This window comes from Petromyzon marinus, chromosome 32 (assembly GCF_048934315.1).
Source record: "Petromyzon marinus isolate PM22_M1 ecotype Great Lakes invasive population chromosome 32, UKy_Petmar_22M1.pri1.0, whole genome shotgun sequence".
Classification (NCBI taxonomy): domain Eukaryota; kingdom Metazoa; phylum Chordata; class Hyperoartia; order Petromyzontiformes; family Petromyzontidae; genus Petromyzon; species Petromyzon marinus.
The window spans coordinates 3,787,169-3,813,626 of record NC_133698.1 but is presented as its reverse complement, the minus strand read 5'-3'; the positions used below and the strand labels follow the sequence as shown (position 1 = coordinate 3,813,626).

Here is a 26,458-nt window from a genome sequence, read left to right as displayed (position 1 = left end):
GAATGTTTAACATTCGCTTGCTGTTAGTGTCATGCATTTTAATAACACTGCTGTGACCTTGAATGCCCTGCTCCTGAAATGCAGCTAATATCCAAACATAAAGAGTGTTATTTATTGTTATCTAAAATCATGTAATGTCCATTATATCCGGAAGGGCACAGGATATAATTTAATTGTCTATAGCACACCATTAACACAATGTTCGGCTTAAAGAATATATGCAGGCCACTGTACATTGAAGGTCTGTAAGGCACCACAACGATAAGTGTTGCCAGTTTCCACCTTCTGCATAGCTTAGCACATGGCCAAATTTGGCACAATCACAAATATAAGGCTGAAATTTTCAAGTGGCCTAACAGACTAGTTTTTGATATCTTCTTTGGTTCTTTCGGTAAAGTCACGTAGAATGAGAATAAAATAATAAAATCAAAATAAGACAATCAAATTCTCACGACGTTTCGGCCACAACACAAGCGGCCTTCTTCAGGTGAACGAACAGAACTGTCGAGACGACAGTGCTTCAAGATTTAAATCGAAATTTAGTTTTTGATACTTGTCATGAAGTAAATATGTCCAGTGTCAAAATATGCATTTCCACAGCTGCCAAGCAATTTTTAGCACTCCTTATCAAATAAATGATTGGAAATCAACAATGGTTTTCCAATACAGAGACTGGCCCCCACCTTCGAATAATGAAAACATTCTACTGCTGACTCAAGCTTCCCCATAGAGAGGAGCACTGTTTCCATGGATGGAAAGCTGCCCATGGAAATAGATAACGCAGAGCAATTCCTGAGATCCCATTGAGTGGCCTCTGCTTCACCAATCGTAGAGGGCAGCACTTCCCACTCACTCTGCAAATAAGAGTGAGATTCGTCGCATAGTCACAGCGACATTTAAAATCTCAGAGCTGTATATTTCTTTTTCTTATCGTCCATCGGATTGACTGGCCTCGATCACAGAAATGTAAAATTTTCACTGCTGGTTCTGGCCACCAATGGATTTCAGCACTGTCTGTTACTCATATGAGCACGAGAGTGCTTTTGACTTAGGTTTATTTGTTAAATTGCATAAATTTTACTTGGCCTCGTGAAATATGTGAGAGTTGCATTAGTGACAATAGCTAGCAAAGCATTGTTTTAAAAGACGTCTGTTGACATTATTGTCTGATTAAAAATAATCATTGCCAGTTACACAGTCTACCTGTTCAATAATCGTGCACAGTACTATGGTGAATGGGAATATAAACGCTTTTTTCATATAAACAATCCGTAGAAAACTCAGCGTGATGTAGGAGACAACGAACATATTAACTATTCTAACATGGCAGGATCTTAAACCCCTCACGAACAAAGTATTTTATAAACTTGATTTGGCGCGTTCTTGACTGCAGGAATTACTCTTTGGTTCTTTCGGTGAAGTCACGTAGAAATAGAAAAAAAAATAGCATTATTTTATTTAAGAGAAAATTGTAAATAATAGCATTATTTTATTTATTATTTTTTCTTTCTACGTGACTATTTAATTTATTATTTTCTCTTTCTACGTGACTTTACCGAAAGAACCAAAGAGTAAAGTCTTTTATGTTGTTCAAGGCTTGTAAGGTGAGAATTCATTTAATTGACGTTCCTGGGCAAGGACGTTTTGATCATTCTCTCTCAGAAGAGGAATGCAGGAACATGTGCTTCTTGAGGACAGTCCTGTCTGTGTGATTGTTTGGAGTGAAGCAATATTACAAGCGTAACTTTTTCTGGCCCCGTATCAAAACAACTCTACTAAAAACGTGTTTTTTTTACCAGAACAAAAACTGTTGCATTCAGAAAATGCTTATTCACAAAACTTAGCTAACAAATGAAGACGCAACAATTTGTTTATTATGATGCCCACGTAAGTACTTGTTTCATTGCTATGGGAAAATATCTCAGTTTACATTTTGTTTCTTCAATAATTGGGGGTGCCACGGTGGCGAGATGTTACCTACTTTTCCTGGTATGCAGGTGGTCACGGGTTCGATCCCGCCCCTGCCACCTGTATCTTTGGAGTTTGCATGTCGCTCTACCTGTGGTCACGTTGATTTTTTTTCTGGGCCCTCCGGTTTTTCCCTCCACATTTAGAAATGTGGGTTGAAAGTATTTGGCTGCTATAAATGTCCACATGATAAGCCACTTCGATGAGCTATCATTTGTGGCCAAGTCCCTTCTGAAATAGAGCTATATAGCTCATTGGACCTTACCTGGTAAAATAAATAGTTTAGTTTAATAGTTCAGTTTTCATTATGCTAAATCACAGACACTCTCTACAGTGTATTATGTATATTTTAATTGGACGGATATCACACTGCTTAGAGATTGTGACTGCCAATCATTCCAACTTCCTGGATTTTCCTGAAGTGGTGATGAAGTTTTAAGAGAAACGCGATTTCTAATCACTAAACTTATTTATGAGGATTGTTCTTCAACTCACCGGTGAGCGGAAACAATGATAATTAAGTTAAATGCTTGTACATGTGACAACTTAATTCATTTGGCCTTGTCAATTGTGGCCAAATGCATGAGCATCCAGTGCGTATTACCTCTACTGGCTGTCATTAATGGATATTCCACGTTTGCGTGGTAGGAAGCAGTCTAGCCATAAGACAACCACCGTTTACTACACACAACGAGCTACTAATTGTATTGATCCCAGAGGAGTGATGGGTTGATTTGATTCCCTGCCAAAATGAGAACTTGCATATGTATCGAGCATTCAAAAAATAGTATTGCCTGTCCAGTTAAAATATTTTCCTTATCTAATTGTTACAACACCCAGCCAAACTCTGTTAAAGTGGCCTTTCATAATAAGGCAAACAGCTATTCCACTCACTGCAAATAATTTTAAAAGTAGGTTAGTGCTATCAAAAACTCATTCTATAATAAATATATTCCATTACTCAGTTCAGTCATAGTCATCCATCCATGCATGACAAAGCATGCCCGAAAATATCCAGATAAATTCACGATGCCACAAAACACATTGCAAGCATAAATTAATGCGTTAAGGTGCGTTCAGAAGCCAGTATCCACGAGCATGATTGTGCTGTAGCGTGGTGTCCAGAAAAGTGTGGAATATAACATTAGATAGATCTGATGCTCCGTCCAATAATAAGTCAAAATAAAATACAATCGAATTTTGATCCAACCAGCTGGCACCATTGCCACTCACAATAATAAAGTTGTGAGTTCAAAGCTTGTATGTGTATTGAATCGGTCCATAATTCCTCTGGGATAAAAAAAACAAAAGTTCCACTTTATATGACATCAGCAGCGGTTGTTCTTTGGATAATATGGTCCCAAACTATAATGTGGCATTGACACCAATGGTCTGAGGTCCAGAAATGATGAGAGTAACCACACGCTGGTCAATAACATAATTTACATTTATTTTGTGGGGATTTCTTTGGATTTGTCTTTCGTTCATTCCGCTTGGGTTTTTTCAGTGAGCATCCTGCATGCTGTGAATACACTGAACGTGGTCAGCCTTCAAAGTGTGACGTTATCCCAGAAGTGGCTTTTGAAACTGGGCCCTTTGTGGAATAAGCTCGAGTTAGGCATAGGGTGTCTTTATTTGTGCGGCACATACATTTCAGAGCAAATGTCCTATTGATAATGAGCCGTGAATGATTGCACATTTTATATCCGGCTCGTTACTATTACACAGAAAAACATTGTCTTCGTACTGTCAACACTACTGTCTCTAAAATATCAAACGTTTGCAATTGCAATCCAAATACAACGTTTCAGTCCAATATTTCTCTGAAATATCCACGTCTGTTCTGCTCATATTAATACAATTTGAATGTTATATTTAATTTCCCATTTTTAACATGTATTGGAAATGTCGTGTATTCAGTAAGAGTGTTATGAATGTATTCATTGTTGTTGCATACCATAGTAGAGATAGCTATATCTGCCTGGCAGGAAGACGCTGCTTGTGGGGTGATTGATCGCAAAACAGGAGGGTTGTGAATTAATCCCCAGTCGGGGGGTTTGACTTAGCCTAACATCCATCCAAGGTCGATACTGGAAGGTAAATGAGAATGTAGAATTTCCAACAATGACTTAGGACCAACCCAGTGGAAAGGAGCGCTGCCCCAATGCTGGTTTAAACACGGAGAGATGTTCTACTCAGCATAAACATGTATACGAATGCATTGAACCTGGGGTGCAATTGAGGTACCGTGGTTAGCATTCTGCACCATGAACCGATTTCACCTGAGTTAGATTCCCGGCCATGACGAACATCAGTGTTGAATGATATCAGAACCAATGTTGCTCTCTCCCCATTCATCAACCCACACTGACCAGCATAGTGAAGTATGGTCAAAGAAAGCCCTACTATTGGTGTTGGGAGGCCTTATTCCATGTTTTAATGTATAATACTTGTTTATCCATCATATTGCATACATATATACTGTACTTATGAATAAGTTTGGTTGCTTTAGTTCAATGACATTTTTTTGTTAGACTTTGTGATGTTTTTCAGGACAAATTGCTTCCTTTGATGCTTTAAATTAATTCCACACATTTATTTGTTTCCTCCCATACACAACAGTAATGTCTTTCAACTTTACAATACCACTATATGTGGCGCATACAGATGGTGTTTTTTTGTACTGTGATGAAACTCTATGTGCACAACCCACGTCAATATTCGTCTACCCATTGTGCTCCACAGCAACGCATAATGAGTTTATATACAACATTGCTTTTGGTGTTGAACAGGGCCTCATTGTTTGGATGGGGTGCTCTTGCCAATAACATCTGACAACCCAGCAGCATTTGTTTAATAACCCTGATGAGCCTGTGAAGGTCAAAACCGGTGTAGAGTTTGTTTTCTAGAACAAATGCTGCAGGTGAAATGTATTACATATTTTTTTTGAAGAGTTACATTTTATTTGTACGTGCTTCCTCCACCCTAGGTCAGAGGCGTGAAAAAAAGGATAACAACAAGAAAACGTTCACAGTGATCAGCACCGTGAACATCACAGTGGAGTGGGTGGACAACATGACTCCAGTGAGATGCCAGATGGACCACCCTGCCTTGAGGACAACTCTGCTGCAGACTTCACAGGATCTCCACGTTCAATGTAAGAACTCATTCAAGGAATGAATGTCCCATAACAACGCAATGAAACTTAACAGTTTCGATCGAATCGTTTCTCAGGCTCATGCTATCATCGTTCTTGACGTGCAAGGTCACCGAGTGGCTCAGAGGTCAGAGCCCCGAGCCGGCACCACTGAGAGCCTGGGTTTGAATCCAGGCAGCAGCCTGTGATTAAACCGGGTCCTCAAGCTTGGCGAGGTCACAAACGACCGCACAGTAAAATCATCAAATTAAATTTGTTTCTGTAATTAATGGGGATAAATTCCATCTTCCCGTCAGTTTGACAGTCATGCAACGAAGGGGGAAGTTCTACCCTCTACTGTGTGTGGACCGTAGGTCACTTGAAGGGATCTCGAGAGGTAGCTCTGTGGTATCCACTTCTGTGAACTGTACTTCAAAAAGAAGGGTTGCATTGTCCCATAAGAGATCGCAAAGGACACTTCGTCTTGTGAAGTGACAGTGATAGCACAATTGGAATGAGAATAGGTGGAAAAACATAAAATATTTCTTGATGCGTTCCGATGCTGTTGGCAGGTTGGGTCTTGGGAATTTCCATCGAATCTGCAGTAGCTTTGTAGTTGGAGTGCTTGGGCCTGATTCATGTTGCTACTTTGGAGGTCATAATTTCCATCTAGTGCCGGGAATTCCACAAAAGCATAAAAACAAATGCTATATTCACCAGGTCCCTTGACTCACAAAGGTTGCTGTAGGGGAGGGGGTGATGGGGTCATCATACCACTTTGTGTGAAGTCAATAATAGCTCCTGGCATTGGGAAGTGAAATGTCCACCACTAGCCACAGCTAGACATGAGAACCACTATATTGCATATTTTAGCAGGGTCACACTTGGTCTCCAATATTGTCGCCATTTTCTAAAAGAAATTCAAAGATAACCTGCAATCAACGTGATGTCGTTCATGTGGACAAACAACTGATGAGAACGAGCTGAGTAAACGTGAAATTCCTACCACTCGGCCCGGGTCGTGAATGGAAATGAGCAGCACCCCATGCTCATTTTATCAGGTGGACAATTTCACTCATTTGACATGGGGCTGTGACATCACGGTCCATCAACTGTGGTCAAGCGACGTTTTTTTTCCCCCTTTGACTTTGGTGAACTACATGAGCGAGATTGTGTCCCTTACAAATTGCAAGGTTTGGCGGGGGCAACGTGAATCCCAAGTGTGGCTCTGGAAACGGTGCCAGACGCGTTGAGACTCCATTATATCAACGTCAAAGTCGCTCCCTGCTCAAGAGAGCAATGGGGGAGCCCGTGCTCATCTCCATCAGTGGCCCTGAGCAAAGGAAATTCTACAATTCCGGGACAAGTAATATAACTTCTACAATTACATTCTACAATCCCAGTGGCCAATGATTTTATACCATGGCCATCGTTCACATATCACGACGTGGTCTTCATCTTACTGACCTCCAGAAGGGATGTTGGCCTATTCGAACCCCAAACAGGATTTGAACCTGCGACCAGAGCACCACGCAACCAGATGTATCTTATCAAACGCTGCTATAAACAAGGCCCTAAACAACTTGTCTTGTTTTGCAGATAAACCAAGACTGGTCATAACACCCTCCAGCGATATATTTGAAGAAGGAGACACAATGGAATTAAGTTGTATTGCCACAGGAAACCCCAAGTAAGGATGCCAGATTGCTTTTTCAGATAACGCACTGCTTGAAACTTTATCTGGAGATAAACCGATTACACTCTTAGAGTGAATCAAACGAAGAATAAGATGAAAGTCTGATGAAGATTTCATTGAAACTTGCCATAACTGATTCGAAAATCATCTGTATATTGTCTACAGAAAAATGCACAGGTTTACACATCAATAGGACTTTATTGTTTGAAGTTTGAAGTGATATTCATTCCGATGGCATATCTGAAATATATAAATATGTAATCATTTGGAGTTTACATATATGCCACGCAATTTCAAACAGCGACTATATATTTGTTTTTTTCGAAGATGCTGCGAGTCCAAATTTAAATTGTATTTCTCATGAGAAATTATTTTCGAAAGACGCACAGCAGTCTAATGCTATCGCTGCTTTTATATGCAAATGATAAATATTCATACATGTGCCAAAACATAAAGCATATCAAACTACTTTATGTGTTTCTTGGCTTGCTATAAATATTATATTGTGTGTGTATATATACTAAGGATTCGTTTTGGATTAAGCAAAGATATATCAGAATTATTTTTTAGGACAATTTTGGATCTTGTTCTTGGTTCTTTCAACGTGACTTTACCGAAAGAACCAAGAATATGAATCACTGCAGTCACGAAAGCTTTAAATCAAAATATTGGATCTTGTTCAGATTTTCAGATTATTTACATGACAAGCTGATTTTAAAAAATGATGTTAACCGGATGTCACGTGATATCACTGTTAATGGGAAAATCTCGGAAGTGACATCATGAAAGTTATGCTACCCCCTGTCATGACTTGTTTTCGGATCAATCCGAAATAAGGAAATGGAACGTCCAAAATGTTGCACTTACACTCAACTCTCAGAATGTTTTCGAATTCATGTGAAAACATCGCTCAGATATATGTGTATAAATAGATGTGTGTGTGTGTAGGGCTGAGCGAGGGACAGTGTATAGTGTGGTAGGTAGCAGACTGCTGTAATCCCACATGGACTCAATTCTCAGCCGTGTACACCAGCAGCAAGCCGTATTTGTGCCTATAATGGACCTTCCCTAGGTCGACTCAACCTTGAATAAGTACATGGTGTGGTGTGTAATCATCAAACGCTCGAGAGACAAAGGTGGCCAGGCACATTGCTGACCACTCGAACCTTGTGTGTGCTGTTCCAGCCTGTTCAGGTGCTTGCTGAAAGGGTGAGCTCTAGTCAGTCAGGCTAATTGTGGAGCGTGTGTGTGTGCTTGTTTAGGCAACTCACAATTCTATATTCTGTTGGGGAAAGAAAAACCTAATACAGTAAAAAAAAGGCAGTGCTATTGTTGGAAGTGGTTGAGTTTTTCTCACGCGCATACACACCACTGCCAACGTGGTATCACAAAACATGTTTGGTTTAATATTATCTGGTATTAGTTATCAACTTGTGACATTGAGACAGGCGCTAATTAGGGCTGGGGAAACCCTACCTCACTAAATAATGGTGCAGTTTTATCAAAGTGCACTGCATGCTGTAAATTAAGTGCATATTCAGGCCATTCAGTGTTAATCGGAGAGTATTTTTTGGGATAAACAGCATACACTTTGCAAATAATAAATTAAGTTGGCCAGGTGGTATGGTGACAAACACCCAATGGTGGGATCACCTCTTAAGCCATTCTGGGTTGTCCTGTGAAGATACTAGTCTCTGCTATAGGAATGTGGAATTGACTTGATTCATGGGAGTAACAACTGTTTCTCAAGATGTGTGTGTTTTTTTTTAATCCAAAGTACATTCAATAGGAATGTACACGAAGTCCCCCATAAGCCCTGCAATTTTCTTAAATCTGAGCAAAACGTCAGACGTCCTGCCAAGGTTTAGCTAACATGCCCATCTCCTAATCCTCTTACGTTCAGCCCAAGCTCCATTCAGTGGGCGAGGAGAGATGGAGAGATGCCCGATCGAGCCAGGATTTTGGGGAATAAACTGGTAATCACCGCTCTCAACAAAACAGACAACGGGACATACAAGTGCGAAGGTTTCAACAACATTGGCCATTCTGCGGAGGAGTACACTCTATACGTGCGCGGTGAGTGCTGCACACCAACGCATGATCGAACTGCTACCGGTATACCTTGTCCTCATTTAAAGGCACTTCAGCAAACGTGATACTTCTCATACTTGCGATAACTATACTTTTGAAATGTGTGCAAACACATCAGGATGATCTTTGCTAGAACCAACTCACATAGCCGATTATCTCGATTGCATCGAGTAGTTTTGTGTGTGTGTGTGTGCGTGCGCGTTACTTTAATTTGAGCCTTCGACACATCACGTGGCCTCAAAATTCACCTGGCCTGGCACAGGCGCCGTGGTGACGTCACCGTCAATTAGTGACGAATGGCGGTTATTGGTGTTGGTTACTTGAATATGTGTACGTTAGTATTTGCACAGACGTAAAGCCAAGATAGCTCATGCTACATTAATGCACCTACAACCATCGTGATTCGTAATTGACTTTTGGGTTAGGCTACAATGATCTGACCAGGTTTGTGTTGTTAAGACCCTCTACCGCCCAAAATAGTAAAACAAATGAAATCGTCACGTGCACACGTGTTTGCCGTTCCAGTTGTTGTTTCAGCTCACTGGTGAGCTTGAGGAAAAAAATATCTCAACCGTATTTAGCAATACGGCGTTGCACTTGAAATCATCAAAATAAAATCAAGGTTATCAAATGAAAATCCAGGCACAGCACTCTACAGTTCAGTCATAGTACTGTATGATGCTGTGAATTATTGAGATTAAACTACTCTGAAAATACCAAACAATTACAAGTAATCAGTAATGAGAAATATAGTACTTTGCAAGTAACCCTTTCAGCGTGCAATATTGTGCGATGAGCAATGTTAAAGATTATATAACATGTCAGCAACGATGTTACTTCTGATGTGAAATTAGAACGTCCATGTTTCACAAATTATTGCACGACCATAGATGCTGCTTACATGAATGATTGATGGTGGTGGCACACAGAGTTAAAATATCAACTCTCATATAATTCACGTCAAACTGTTAAAATAGCAAAATGGGATCAGACCCTTGGGGTGTGAAATGTAAATCAAGACAAGTGTTCACCAATGTACACCAACTTTGCAATGTCTCCTAATTACAATCTGTTTAAATTTCGATTTAAAGCTTCCGTGACTGCAGGGATTCATCTTCTTGGTTCTTTCGGGAAAGTCACGTAGAATAGAAATAATAAAAATAAAACATAATAAAATAAAATTCTCACGGCAACTTGTGTTGTGGCCGAAACGTCATGAGAATTTTATTTTATTATGTTTTATTTGTATTATTTTATTATTTCCCTTCTACGTGACTTTACAATATGTTTATTTACTCAACTTTCCCAGTGCGAGTTTCCTGCAGGAGTTGTTTTGATATATATAGTAAGCAGCGTCATGACTGGCATTCCCAATAAAGAACTCAACTGACAGAAGGTTATAATTACAAACTTAACCTCCAGATAAACTCTTCCCATCATCTATTTGGGCACAATACAATTAGTACCATTCTGTGACATTCACAGTAATTTTAGTAAGAATGGACTGCATTTTGCCATAGGGACGTGGAGTTTCCACGACTGACTTAGGGCAGCCAACACATATGAGATGGATACTCCTATTGAAGTTTCGTCACATTAAACTGTGGGGGTCACTCCACACTTCAGAGTCACGGTCATCTATGTCTGACAAATATTGCGCTCATTGGAAATTGCATTACAAATTATCATTCCCAAATGCACAGATAGTCAAATTGGGTTGTGATTATCAACATAATCATTCACCTGTAGTTCATCAACAAAGGGGGAAATGCATATATTATCAGAGTATGTTTTTTTGTTTGCATTTTGACCACAAGTAGTGTGGTTAATGCAGACATGATTCCTTGTAAAAGGTTTCAGTTTGTTGCCCGATAAAAGGTGAAAAAAACTATTATCAACGGGGGAAATGTTTACCCTCTCAAATGCGAATCAGGTAGTGACCATTTCCATTGGTATCCCTGAGCCAATGGTGAATATTACACATTCCTGTGGCAAAATAAAGGTATTTACCATAGGACAATGAATGATGACTTCCCACCAAGGGGTACTCGTGGTAGTAGTGCAGGAGAGATCAATACGCATCTTTGATTAGCACGTTTGGCTACGTACGGTGTGAAAGAAGTTCAATATGCATACATACAATGGCTCATGACCAGGAATTTAATTTTAACAGTCCCGTTGTGAGCCAATAATTCTGACCACAACAACTCTTGGCCAGTTCTCCGTGCTGTGAATTCCGGATCAACGTCTTGCATCTCATAAACTTAGCAAGAATGTAACTACACGCATTAAACGCGCATAGACACATGCATGACTATAATTTGAGCTCCAAATAATAAAAATGCAAACTTACTGTTGTTGTTGCTGCTGATAATATATTACTCTCATTTCCATTTAATTGTTTGCAAACGTCATAAAATAAAGTTGGTTTCTTTATCACACTTCCATGGTCATCCATTTGAATAAACTTTGGATCAGCTGGATGTTAATATATCAGCTTTTCAAAATCTAATCTCTCTAGGCTACATAAATTAGAGTATATGCAAAATTAATATGGTGTATTATATCACACAAGTCATAAGTAATCTTCTTGTGGGAAGATAAAATTATGGTTGTGCATAAATAATGACCGTAAAAGAGGCTTATGTGACCAGCTTCCTCCATGTGCGGTGCAGTTTAATGTTTGCAAAGTTACAAATTGAATAATTTTAATGACATTGGTTACTTCCTTTATATTATATGACCTTTACTTACAAAAAAAAGTACAATTTAGATGTTATATTTTACAAACTCTTTACAGTTCCATTAGCTGACTACAAAAAAAAGCTGGTCCTGTGCTGTTAAATATATAAATAAGTGTGCCCCTGCTCTACTAAGCATGGCATAGTGCGCTCCTCCATTAGTGGCCCTGAGCCATCGGTGGACATTCCATATTCCTATACCGGCAAGAGCCCACGAAAAAGACAGCCAATGGTGATGTCCCACTCGGGGGATTTTACTTCATCAAAGTGATGATGGATGACATTCTGGTTAGAGCACTCAGCTCACAGTCGGAAAGTGGTGAGTTGAAATTTCCGCTGGGGGTAGACACAGCCCATCATTCATCCGGGCAGATAAAACTCTATTGTGGGAAGTCAACAATGGTGATCCTACGCAACGACTGCTCCCCCAACTTGACGATGTGGAATTCCCATTTCTCTCTCAGGGTTGCCAATGGCGATGAGCATTGCCTCACGCTTGTTTGAGCAGGGATACCATTTGATTCTCGTTCATAGTAAATTGAGTTGACCTTGGTTTGGGTGAGCTATGTTTTTTTTTGCAAGGGGCAATATATATGAACGATTATTTTGCTGTTGTCTTGTACAGCATTGTGAGATGCAGTTTTGCATTTTTGACGCATATATAAAAGGTAATTTTTTTTTGTTGCTGGTGGATTTAAACGCAAGAGCCACAAGCATTCTTGCATCTATCCATGTTATATAGCCAAATGAAACAAAGTAATCCTCCACATAGCCATTCAAGCAGATGTGGCAATTGCTGTTAGTAAGCACCTATTAAGGCTGGCTTGGCACAAGACAAAAACACTTCCAGCACCACACATAGCCAATTCTGTTCCCTTTGGGCGAATGTTCACACATTACCATGAATGTTTAATTAGGGCTAAGTCGACGTAAGGGAGGCTGATGTAATTTCCCGATTCACATTTCACCGAAGTTTTATATGTTTAGGAATGCAGTGTATGAATCACTGCAGCATTACTCCAATACACACGGAGACTAATATCCTCTGCTTAGCATTACAGTCCACAGATAGCAGTGCTGTTAGTGAGCTCCTAATGAGGCCAGAATGGCACAAGTGACCAGCAATCTAATTCCCAATTTTGTTTATTGAGTGGTAGTAATTACTGTTATCATTTAGTACGCTTAATATTCGTGCCATTCTTATACCACAAGGCTATCACTGAGGCACAATGTTTCACAGACGAGACTAGTCTGCCAGTACGGGGTGATGTTGCTACACACTTTTGCCCATTTCAGTAATTTGGCAAGATTTTTTTTTTAATTTTAGACTAGCGACATCTTGAACGTCCAGCGTGAAGCGTATTTTACGGTGTATACACCTGCAGTATTAACCAGGGTGGACGTTGGGTTTGACCCATGAACCTCTGCCACAAGTGGCAAATGCGCAACCTCTCCGGCACGTCACACAATAAGAGCCAAGTATTAATTTGGGGTTGCGTCCACATAGAGGGTTCCCCGAGAAAATCTCAGACACCACTTTCTGCAATTGTGCATAACCAGGAATCCAGCCTGAATTATTGGGTTCACAACGCATTTCTTTGAGTTGAAGAGGCAGAGGTTGAGTTCACATACAAACCTAATTGATGGTTTGCCTCGCTTGCAATTAAACCCAGGGTGTAAACATTCCAACACAGTATGCAATCCACTGCGACTATCATGTGGCTGTCATTCCCGGGAGTGTACATCATTTGCAAGTGGTGTCGGAATCTGTCCCGGACTTCCTCTTAGTCAACTCTGCCCTAAATAAGTACTCGGTGGGGTGTGCAGACATCGGCCCTCAAGTGTTGGCTACACCGGGAAATGCTGGCAGCTTTGAGTGGTGCCTGCTCATACAAGACAAAGATTCCCCATATAGCCTTAACATAAAGTTGGGCAAGTGCTTTAGCGGGCAAATATGAATCCCAGAACGGCACACGAGGGGGTGGATAGCCAGCACCACGCCTGACGATGTTTACACACTACACCAGGTACTAATGTGAGGCTGAGTCGACCTAGAGGAGGCCCAGAACCGGTTCAGATAATTCTCACTGATGTTCGCTGTGAGTGGGAATCAAACTCTTGTGGTCGGATTCATAGCGCAACACGCTAACCATTACGCTGCCGCTCACTTGCGAATACACACAGACGTGAACAAACACTATTTTAGTTATTCATGAAACTGTTCAGAAGAGAGATTGAATTCCGAACCTGGGAAGACACATCCCAGGTGTGTTACGTACACAATGACGGTCCACATAGGTATTCCAACAATGCTCATTAAGATTGGTCACACATTAAAAATGTGCAACCTAACAGCCTCCTACATCAATTTAACCCTCCTCCAAAGTATAATTTGCCATATTGTAAAATATAATGGCCTGGTGGGTGTAATAATAGGCATAAGACATACGTATGCTCCGAGGTCAATTGCTATACCAAATGGCCACCACATTCGCTAAAATATTGGGTTCAGTCTCTTGCCGAATCTGGACAATTATCTTAGTCCATGGGGGACCTCTATGCACAAACACAACCTGCATTTAAGCCCCTTTTGTCCTTGGCAGTCTTACATTTCATCACTTTTCCATTAATTTCTAGCGTATGGATTTTTATCAGTTTGAGACGGTGATAATATGCCAGTGATAACATTCGATAGCCACTGTTCTCATTCCTGCCACAACTGCAGCTTGAAACAAAACTGGAAAAAAGGCATAAAACGTGTGGAATAGAAATTTCACCTGCTGGATATATTGCTATCAAATGTTTTGCAGAAAGGTAGAGTATATTATAGTTTTATTTTCAATTTTGATGACTTGGTACACCTTTATACATTTTCTTAGCTGTGAGAAATTACAACTTTGTAAAAAAAATGTTGGCCCAAATTCGAAACAACAGCCTAAATTGGCTGTGGCTTACCATCGTAAATGTAAGACCCCATATAGAGTTTGTTTCTTAAAAAGTCAAAGTTAAATTGTCTCGTTACATAAAGAGTGATTTGAACGGCGCTTTTCTCCTGTGGTGAAGCCAAGGAAGCTCACACATCAGCACCCACCTTCAGAGTTTAACCCGAGTTGCTCCTCCTATGAAATCTTCAAGCGAGCCCCCTTCCATTCCTAGCTGAAACAGTGGTGGGAATTCCATAATCCCCTGGTGGGGTAGTCCCTCCCATAGGATGGCCACTGTTAACTTACCGCAGCATCATTTACACGAAAATTTGCATATGTCTTTAACAATCCCTTGCTGGATTAAATTCTCTCCATACAGTGTCATTTCTGGGGATGTTTGGAAATACTTCACCAGTGCTGTTTTTTCATTAAATGGGTAGCCCAAGCCTGGCTCAGATATCACCTGCAACTGATGTTAGTTGTGGCTGGGAATCAAACTCAGGTCACTGGGTAAAGTAACATTTTACAAATACACGTGTTTTTATCACTAAAATAATTATATTTGCACTATTAGCCTCATGTCACGGAACAAAGGAATATATATTACGAATAGCATGGGAGGATAAGATAGATGACATCACAGAATTACTTCTGAATTTCATTGAGTTGTTCACATGGAATTCAAACTGAAATATTTAGTCCTCGGATATTGAATATGAACAAATATTGACGGTGTTGTCAGTGATCGTAATGAATAGCCCTAAATGATGACAGTGATGAATTTACCTAATTAATTATGACGATGATTATTTATTTATTGCAGATCAAGCAACATTCGCTGCCCAGATTGGGACAGACCAGGCAGTGATTGGAGGTGTAGTGGCAGTTGTTCTCTTCATCACTCTCTGCCTCCTCATCGTTCTAACGCACTACTTTGGAAGACAGAAAGGTGAGAGACCCACACGTCTGCCACAAAAAGACACTTTCATGCATTTAATTTCACAAATTTATACCAGCTATAGCCCATGACCAAATTCATGGCAACATTATTTGTGGCACGTGGAATATGAATCTGCTCGAAAGCATTCACTTAACTGCTGGTGGAAGGGCCTGCACGAGTGGGAGTACTGCAAAGCTCCTTCAGAGGGGATTTCACCTACTCTTCCACGCTCACTATATCAACTCAACCTTGAATGAATGCTTGGTGCATTATGTAAATAAAGGTGATGGAATAGTGTGGAGGCATTGCCATGCCCCTGTGTCTGTCATAGAGGCCTTAATAGGTCCTCACTAAGAGTGTGTACACTTTCGGCCCAGCAGGCTAAAGTGAGATTATTTTACATTTCATTTGTGTATGCGATCGTGCACATGTGTATGGGTGTGTGTGTCTGCATGTGTGTTTGAGAGAAACACACAAGCCACAGCGAAATTGCTTTTCCATTAGGGAAGAAGTCTATCATGAGCGAAACCAGTAAACGCAAGGATTATGCCCATCCGTGCTCCAATGGTGCATGCCAATACAATCCGCCAAGTTGCGTGAACTTCGGGCAAGGCCACAGGTACTGATGGCTATAATTCGAAAATGTTAAAAGATCCGGTGACATTCAGGCCTACACATCAAGTCCCTCAAGGGCACGATGTGAAGCACTAATTGGCCAACTGGCCTTTTCACTATTCAGTTACATGTGCTTTCATTGGTCAAAGGAGCACAGAAGGGCTTGCAAGGCTGCAGATTCAAAAAGGGCACACGCAAAACCCATGAGAATGATGCTAAGGGCGAGGAGCAAATCCATAGGAAGGCCCTGGGGCAGTGCATTCCCAAGCTCTCATTTTCTTGTGATTTCTGCTTTAGGTGAGCTCCTAAATTGGCCAGCAACAACAATGAGTGCATTAAACTGCCCCGGCGATGCCCTTGCAAACGATAACCTTATTTGCCCCCCCCCCCCATTCGTTTCATAATATCAGGATCTCTCCATGCACAGCCGCTGATGGGGGCACTACCTGATGACCACTGACATTAACCACATGGAAATTATTTAATAGCCAGTTAATTGGCTTTATCTCATATAAATGTAAGAGCTCATCATTGGCTTTTTTCGAGTGCTCATTTGGCTGCTAACTAGTACGTTAGATGCACACACAGCGGACGTAGGAAGAGATTATTTATGAATGTGACATCTGTTAAAAACAATCAATGAACAAGTTTCCCCATCAAATGAGCACCTCCGATTAACACGGTTGGCTACATACTGTGCGAAAGAAGCTCAACGTACATACACACATTGGAGTGGAACTCATCTTCATTGCCAGCTGCGCATCCATTTATAAATTCAGTATTTCCCATGGCGGGAACTAGTCTCTCCAAAGGACCATAACATTGCCAGTAAATTAACTTTGAAATATGTTCTATATCCTTGGACACATATTAGAAATATTAAATGAATACACGTGTATAATAACAATGAATTATATGCATACATATATTTGTGTGGAATGCATAATGTGAATGTACATTTGTATGCATGTATCATACCCACCAGATGACTTACCTACCTACTTACCGATCTACCTACCTTACACAATTACCCACTCACCTACCTACCCACCAACTTAACTTATATACCTACCTACCCACCTATCTACCAACTTACCTACTTACATATTATAATGCTTACCTATCTTATGTACCCACCCACCTACTTACTTACCAACTTATCCACCAACTTACCTACCTATCTGCTTACCTACCCACCTGTGTTTCTCTCTACACTTAAGTGTGGCACAAGTGTACTGGAGCAAATGTGTCCAAAAAAAGTTACTGCATAGCACACCGATGCATAATGGGGGTGTGCGGTGATCCCGTGCACCCGATTGATTAATTGCCACCTTTCCCCTGCCCGGATGCTCGCAATGAGCGGCGCTGCCGACAGGGTGACTCGCTGATTTGGTCTGCTCTCCGTGCACTTTTTTTTATCAGCCAGGAGGCAACGTTTCCGAAGCGCGTCAGGCGTTCACGTCGTCACGCCTATCTCATTACGGCGGCACGGCGACTACGAATTGGATTAAAAAAATATATATATATAATTGGCAGTGACATCTCTGCCCTGCAAAGATAGTGGCCACAGCTCCAACGCAGTCAGTCTTGGCAGCTGAATCCGCCCCCCCCAGCCTCACCCCGGCCTTTGTTGTGAAATTTTCACCATATTGAACAGTGACCGCGATTTGCAAACAAACGAGGGGGCTAAAAGTAAATGAATAATCATGAAAACAACCTGAAGGAATTTATGCCAGTCAACGAGCATATAAAAGCAGCCGTCCTAACTCTAGATTTTGTCATCTCCATCACTATGTGGGTGAAGTTTGTTCAGCTTCAAACCGCAAGGTCGCGGACACCAATCTGGGTTAGGGGTAGACAGTGCACATTTAAAAAAAAAATTGGAACCTGTATCACGTACGAGCACCGTGTTCTCCAGATCATGAGATGCACTGGACGAGTGAGACGCAACCCAAATGTGCCCGTTGTCAATAAAGTTGTACAAATTTGGTCACACACACACACAGATTATAGCAGGCAAACCTAAGATTTTTGTTTTATAATGTAGGGTAAACAATTGTGTCTTTATGATCCTTAGAATACGCTAAACAGAGTATTTGGTGATAGTGCATTGATAGTGATCCACAAGTACAAGTAACAAAAATAACCTCAAACCATTCTTAAATAACTGCCTAAAAATTCAATGTTGGTGACGTTTCGGGCAATGACCCTTCATTAATATTAGAATGTGGAAGGTAGCACTTTGTGGGAAGTCAACAGGATGTTTTTTTTTAGTTTTTTGGAACTGGGTAATTCCCAGGATCCTTTAGGGTTCTGTCTCGAGAAGCTGCTGCAATGTGTTCAGCTGGCAACCAGGCATCATCTTCGAAGATGTCTTTAGAATGACATTAAGGGCAGATTAATGTTTCTTTTTCACAAAGGATCATTTTTGAGCAGTCACTCATGACCAATACTGTGACCATTCCCATGTTCACGTGTGGTAGGATGAGGTTTTTTTTTCGCCCGGGACTTTTGTCGCACCGGCTCAGTGTTGTAACATTGGCGTTAGCTCCATTGCCAGTCCCCTGGGCCACACAGTCACATCCAAAACCGAGTTATATCAAAACAAGCTTATGTGACTCGGTGACATGCATTGAAATACAAAAAACAATGGTGCTTGGGTTTTTTTTTTACAGCCACATGGCACTGTGTTGTGTCGAAAGTGATTTGCCTGGCATGTTACTTAATATTCAACGCATCACCATGGCATGAGTAATACGTGACTCGAGTTGTAAAATATGTGCATGCAGAATCTTTTTTTTTTTCAAATTATATTTATGGTATAAAGCTTTTCTTTCTTTTCAACAACAATTAACGCTTTATTGTGGACAGAATATATGTATGCAAACTCACGTATCTTTAATGTCAAATTAAAAAAATTACAGCACCTTCATTTCACCCAATGTATGCGATGATGGGTTTAAAATTCCAATTATGGGAACATCGCTTGACAACGCATTTAAAAAGCTACACATTATTTGAGCTCAAAATTAGTTTAAATGAGGCCCATTTTCAGGCTTTCATGTTCCATTTAACTACAGTACTGATAAACAGATGACCGTGTGGCTTAGTGGTAATTTTGCTGTGTGCAGTTAAATGTATTTAACCGGGACCAACTGATATAATCAGCTCAACTCGCAGCTTCGTATCATACGTGATAATAACCATTCCTGTAAATATTCCATGAGCCAATCCTAATAATTTATTTTCCAATGGTCTGCCTAACCCCAGCCTTGCCAATGTATATTTTTTTCACTGCCAACATTAACAGAGCAGCGATTCACTCTAAAATGTTCTGTCTATCTAAAAGTCGCCTTTTTTAGCAGGGTTCCTACATGTTGTATTTGTCCATCATCATCAGCCATGGTCACTTCTCTACTGGATGAAGATCTCCCCAAACCACTTCCGCCAACCCCTCTCGACCCTACGATGTCCTGTAAACGAAACTAAACTATTTTGTTTATTTTACCAGATAAGGCCCACGGAGCTACATAGCTATTTTGCAGAAGTTACCTGGTCCCAAATGATAGCTCTATGAAGTGGCTTGTCACGTGGAAAGTTATTGCAGCCAAATACTCCCAATGTACCTTTCTTAATGTGGACGGAAAAGACACGGACAAAAATCCACACGACCACGGGGAGAACATGCAAACTCCAAATATACAGCAGCAGGCGTCAGGGTTGGGATCGAAACCACGACCTCCTGTATACGTACCAGGCGAGGTAGTTGACATATTGCCACCGTGGCAAGTCTAGACATTTACCAGGGGTGGTGGAGGGGTTAAGGGGTGGGGGCAGGGGGAGAGCGGGTACACGTAGACGAATTTAGTCACTCCATCTCCTCATTACACATCCTCTCTTTTGCGATGTCTATCTTTGTCGTGTGTCCGAGCCATTGTTGACTGTGCGCAACGTCAGTGAGAATGAGAATCGCGCGCTGCTCTGCTTACAGGAACCTACTTCACCCATGAAGCCAAGGGAGCTGAGGATGCACCAGATGCGGACACTGCCATCCTCAACGCTGAGGGTGGTCACAGTCACCCAGAAGAGAAGAAAGAATATTTTCTGTGAGGACCCTTTGGGGTGTGGGTGTGCGTGTGTCTGTCTGTCTGTGTGCGTGTGTGTGCGCGTGTAAGTTTGTTTGAGAGCGAAAGCTATGAAAACATCCCGATTAAAAAAAAAACTTTCCTCTTTTAACGTTCCCTAGCCGATTCCGTGTTTTTATTGCTTGATTCGCAGCTGTTTTATTATTACTGTTATTAATATCGTCACTGTAATTAACGTTTCCTGCGGGGGTTTTCTCTTTCATTTTAATAGCCAGCATTTTGCTCACAACCTTAGTCAAGAACCAAAATTGTGAGAATTATCCATAATGCTTAAAGTGATATATTATGTTGCATAGCTTGCTTGTAATTTTTTTTTGTTTACAAGCATTAAGGGTTTTTACGAGTCAGATATGGCCAAAAACGCTTTGATGTTAGTTGGATTCTGATGGATGTTTGTCTTATGATTTTATATCGTATATATATAATTTTAGTGCATTTGTATGAATGTGTAAAGATTGAGCAGCATTTTTCATGTGAAAAGGAGGACTTTTTTGCTTAAATTCTTTGTGATAAATTGTGCACACACACATACACACCACACACCTTCACGCTGAATTTCAGTTGTATCTCTGCGAGCAGCAAAGGAATATATCGTGGCTTTTCTTTAACCCTAGTAAAACCAGCTTTGTACAGTACGTTATTACAGAGTGTTGTGGTAATAATTTTTGTATTCGTAGTCTCAAAATGTAAAATAAACTGCTATTTAAAAAAATAAATTACAATACATTGTTAATACATTGTGAAATGGTTTATCTTAACCTTCCTGCAAAAATTCACCAGAATGTGTAAAACATTTGCAGTATATTTATATTTATTTAAGATTAATTAGGCAAAATGGCACTGAAATATAATGTTGCTTTCTCAAGCAACGTCAGTTACATATACGGTATGAGCATTACTGCTTTTTGGCGAGTTATCGTTCAAATAATTTAATTGCTTAAGTTATTTACACGGAAAAGCCTCACTGAGTCTCGACTCATTTTCAGGAGGGCCCTGCCTTTGAATGCTTGGCTTTCCCGCTTTCCCGTGTGTGAAAGAACCATGTACGTGTGCATGTGGGAGGGAACCAGAGTGCCCCAGAGAAACCCCCACATACACACGAGCTGACATTACTCAAACTGTGTACAAAACACAGTTGAACAACCTACTCGCTAAACTGCTCCATAATAGCCCCTCATTGGCTGAATGAGCACGCACACGGAACATTCTGCTCGATATACCAATGTGACCTGCAAGGTCGCTGGATTGCAGACACGTGTAGCCACAATGTGCAACTGAAGTGCCCTGTTTAGATGTAGGAACCTGCAAAGTTACGTGACCTGCTCCTACCAATTTACGTCGCAGGGTTCAGATTACAGAACGCTGTGTGCTTTATTAAAGTCGTGGGAAACTGATGCGTGGTGAGTGTGATGCGTAATTGTGAGGTCACACAAACGACTATAACACTCGGAAAGGTCCTCTGTGTGATCTTTCCAACAAAGTTAACGATTGTTAAACCACCATGACAAAATAGTTTTGTTGTGGGTCGTTTTTTTAAGTTAATAAAATAAGAAACATTGCAGAGACGTGATTAAAAACACGATAAAATTGTAAAAGTTGTTTTGGAAAATTAGTTCCCATTACGAAATGGAATACTACATGAAATATTCGTTTCCAATTAAAGGCTAAATGAGAGTAATCCAGTAACACAAAACTTAATACATTTTTCAACAACACTTGACTTAAAGGGACACAAACATAATAGGTGCTGTTTTAGGCATTGGCACTGCATAATTGGTGTGCTGTGAAGAAGGGCCATTTACTGAAATGTTGCCTATTATGGATATATATTTCCTTGTAAGGCCACAGTCGTTTCTGACGAATGTGTTGTATGTTTTGTTATTTGTGCTTGTTCACTACTCTGCCAATGCAGTACCACCAACTAATTGTTTAATTCCGTAACAATAGATTTGCATAGACATTGATGTGTATTTACGCTGGGCGTATTTACAGTATTGTACAATGCATCACAGCTTCATAACAAAAGATTATCTTTTGGTTCTGGAAAACAAAAGCATCTTCTCTGACCTCTTGAACAAAAAAGAGAGATTATACAACGAATAGAAATAATATATACAATATTTACACAGATATGTTGCTTTATGTATAATATATAGCTATACTACTTACCCCTAAACATATAAGATGGTATATTATTATTATTTAAATCTAGATGCATTTAACATTTAATACATATATCTTAGTCAGCCTACAAACAACCCACCAAAGCAAAGTCCATTCATAATTCACAGTGCATTATGAGCTCAGGCAAAATAAATAAATAAAAATGCATACAACATTTCAAAGATATTAGCACAAACCCAGAGAACATCTTTATATATAACATTCCTTTTCTTCATTTGTCAACCCTTCATGAAGACCTTACGCCTGGGTCATTCAGCATGAAATGACGACTTGGTCCAGAATTTTCTAATTCAGGGGCAAAGTCAGACAGGCGTGATATTGGTAGCTGCACCAGGCCCTGCCTAGCAGTGCATTGATTCAATTATAATTCTTCCACAATTCTGCCCGTCCAGTGAGTGGGTGTCCATCGTCCTGGGTAGCATTACTGGAAACACTGGTGGGCAGAGCGAGCCACAGAGAGCTGCACACATCTCTCCTTGTGTCGCTTCTCCGAGTGTAAAGCCAGGAACCCGTAGATGCTTGTGCTCTCTGTCGCAAAAAAGTCATCATGATTTCATTGCTCAAATGAGCATTTGTGGAGGTGCTCATGTCCTGTTTACAGCCCTGAGCCAGTAGGGGAAATTCCACATTCCCATGGTGAGGGCGAGTCTGTCCATAGGACAACCACGGTTGACTTCCCAACACAATTGTAATCATTTTATTAACCCCAGAGGGATGAAGGGCTGAGTCAACCCCCGACCAGGAATTAAACTTGTAATCTTTCGATCGCGAGTCACTCGCTCTACCGCTAGAGCCACTTGGCTGGCAAACGTTGATGATTGAAGTGCACTCTTCCACAGTGAGAGTGTGAAGCCCCAATGTCTCGTGAAATAATAGTGAAGGTTGTTTAAGATGCCATGGCAAAACTTTGCTTAGACTCGATTGATTAAGAACATGTTTTTATAGCGTGTTTGTGTTGTGTTTATGTTTAGAATGCCACACAGCGGTGGCTCTGGTGATTTAACTGCCAGCGCTGAGCAAAGTGACTCAGCAGAGAATGTGCTGATAAATTAGACCAACCCACCCGCTTAAAAATGCATACACTTATTGACCGTGCATATATGCTGTTATACACAGGGCTTAATTTCTCATTTCATTTATTTCGAAACACTGTTGGGCAGGCTTGGAGTAGGGATTATTGGCATAAGGCACTGCAATTACAGTACAAGGCATGCCTATCCATAATAATCCTATATAATAGTGGTCTGTATTCCTACAATCCTATGAAGAGGTTTAGTAAACAATTAGGCAATGGACATGGCATGCGAAAATTCCGCCTAAAATTAAGCGCTGCTCAGAAAGAAGTGTTCAATAACGAACACGTTAATAGGTCAAGGTTTTTAGACAGTGGGTTGAACAACAGAAGTTTTTAAATAAGAAAATGCTTACGACAAATATTTACCGCAATATTTCATATTTCATGAAGCCATATCAAATAAGTATATTTAAATCATAAATGGTATTATTTCATTCAGTTACATCATGATATGGCAGTGAACATTTCTGCATGGTGAAGATTACATAGACTGAGCGTACACTGTCCGGTGAACTGGTCTACAATGTCTGTTTTGTGATTAAAGACAATGAAAATGACACTTTTAAAAAGTCAATGTTCTGACTAATGGGTAGAGTGACTATCTTGATTTAAAGCTTTCGTGACTGCAGGAATCCATACTCTTTGATTCTTTCGGTAAAGTCATGTAGTTAGAAAATATAATAGATCACGAAGTTTCGATCGCAACGCAAGCAACCGTCATCAACGTCATCAGGCGATTGCTTGCGTTGCGATCGAAACGTCGTGACCTATTATTTTTTTCTACCTACGTGACTTTACCGAAATAACCAAAGAGTAGGGTAAGTGACTGTTGAAAGAAAATGAGCTAAAATGATGATTGCCTACTACAAAGCCCTCTTATATGCTAATTGGTATAATTTCAGCCCATAATGGACAGATGGTCATATTGTTTCCAAACCGTGCTTATTGTACCATTACACACACAAATACAAACGTGTGTGGACAAGACTGAATGCATACAGTCGTCTTCAGTCAACTACATGTGTTGTTACAGACATTATCAGTAAGTCACACCCATGCACCTATGTACTTTTTACATATACATTAAATAAGTTGTAACTTTCCTAATACAGTACAAACTATTTGTGTGGTTCTTGCTAATCAAAACCTGTGTTCATTACATAGCGGCTGTGTCGAAAGTCTAATATGCATATCCAAGCACATCCTACAGACCTTGCATATTGTGGAGATATGTTCACTTCATAATCATGCACTGGCTGATGAATGTCAATTGAGATCAGTGGCAGTCTGTCTCTGATGCTGAATGATTTTACTTCACAGCTGTAGCTGTACAGAATTAATTACTAATCTTCCCCCCAAAATTCCCCCAAACGTCATTCAAAACAAACAAAAAAAATCAAATTACATCTATTAAACAAGTATGGGAATAAATAAAATAAAGTAATAATTAAAAAAATATTGACATCAAGTATAATGTTTATATTTTTCTACATTAATTTGATTGCATTGCAAGTATTGAATACCTAATGTAGGCTACGGGCAAAACAAATCAAGTGGATGTTTTAGTGGGTGTAAGCAATTTTTATTGTAAAGAGTTATGCTTACACAATAGCATTGTAGTAACCCTAAATACTGTATGTGGAGAGTTGTGTATATTACAAATGAGGTATAAAGTATGGTTGTGGTTTTTGTACAGTAAGCAGTGGTAAATTTTGTTAGTCCTGTGTTAACAATGGCGAAATTTAAAAAAAACATCTTTCAATGTGGATTATTACACACACACTTGTTTTGGTTATCTATGAGTTTATAAGCCGGTAGAAATTATTATTCCAAACTCTTTGCTTTTGTCACTGATGACACAACGTGTAACCGTGGTGTGGTTTTTTTGCATTAGAATGCAGGGCCAGCAGCTTTTGTCAAGGCTCTGCACAGGTCTTGAAATATTTAAAACAAGAAACATGTTTTCTCTTTGCTGAAAAAGTATGTGTGCATAAAACTAATTTTGTTTTTGTATGTGTAAGTTTTATTGGAATAAATTATTGTAATATATAACATGAGTGCATTTGTATATTTCTTTTACATTGCTCAACAATTATTATATTTTTTTTGCTATGATAATGGATATAATTAATTGAGACCATGTTGTTAGTTTGGGCTCCACGGTGGCGAGATATTAACTACCTCACGAGGTATACAGCAGGTCGTGGGATCAACACCTGTATACTTGGAGTTTGCATGTTCTCCCCGTGGTCGCGTGGCTTTTTCTGCGGGTCCTCTGGGGTTTCCCTCCGAATTTAGAAACATGCGTTTTAGAGTATTTGGCTGCTATAAATTTCCACTTGATAAGCCACCTTCGTTGACCTATAATTTGTGGTCAGGTCGCTTCTGAAAAAGAGCTATATAGCTCAGTGGGCCTTACCTGGTAAAATAAAATATTGTTTTAGTTGAGTTTTAGTTTAATGATCCTGCTGGGTGATGCTGTGAATGACTTGCTTAAGTCACAATCACAAGGCTGCAAGTTCAAGGCAAAATAAATCGCAAGTCACTCAAGATGTTGTACAAACTTTTTTAGAGAGCCACAACGTTATATGCAAGAATTTTTTTACAGTTTAATGAGTATGTAAGCATTCATTGATTCATAAAATGAATCCGTGCGTGCTGACATGTTTTAACTCGCACTAGTAATTATTGTATGCTTATGGTTTATGCTAATTTAAATAAAAATGTGGGGAAAAGGAATGTTAGCCGTGGCTAAATTTAGCTTAACAATCAAATTTCCTGCTTTTTATGAATCAATATATCACTAAGGTTTAAATAATAAAATAACCAAATGAGTTAATCTAAGTAGTGGGCAGAAATTGAAGCATTGACACCACATACAGACATTTCGATTTAAAGCTTTCGTGACTGCAGGGATTCATATTCTTGGTTCTTTCGGTAAAG

General features: G+C 40.0%; 1 protein-coding gene across 1 annotated transcript in view; it reads left to right on the top strand.

Annotated features, from left to right (window-relative positions):
- LOC116948082 (cell adhesion molecule 2-like) overlaps positions 1-25,567 on the top strand; it is a 130,216-nt gene extending 104,649 nt beyond the window's left edge. The window contains exons 5-9 of the mRNA XM_032964397.2: positions 4,958-5,125; positions 6,704-6,794; positions 8,704-8,876; positions 15,380-15,505; positions 20,103-25,567. Coding sequence (XP_032820288.1) covers positions 4,958-5,125; positions 6,704-6,794; positions 8,704-8,876; positions 15,380-15,505; positions 20,103-20,221 — 677 coding nt within the window. The 3' untranslated portion in view covers positions 20,222-25,567. The remainder of the gene's footprint in view (positions 1-4,957; positions 5,126-6,703; positions 6,795-8,703; positions 8,877-15,379; positions 15,506-20,102) is intronic.
- The last annotated feature ends 891 nt before the right edge of the window (positions 25,568-26,458 follow it).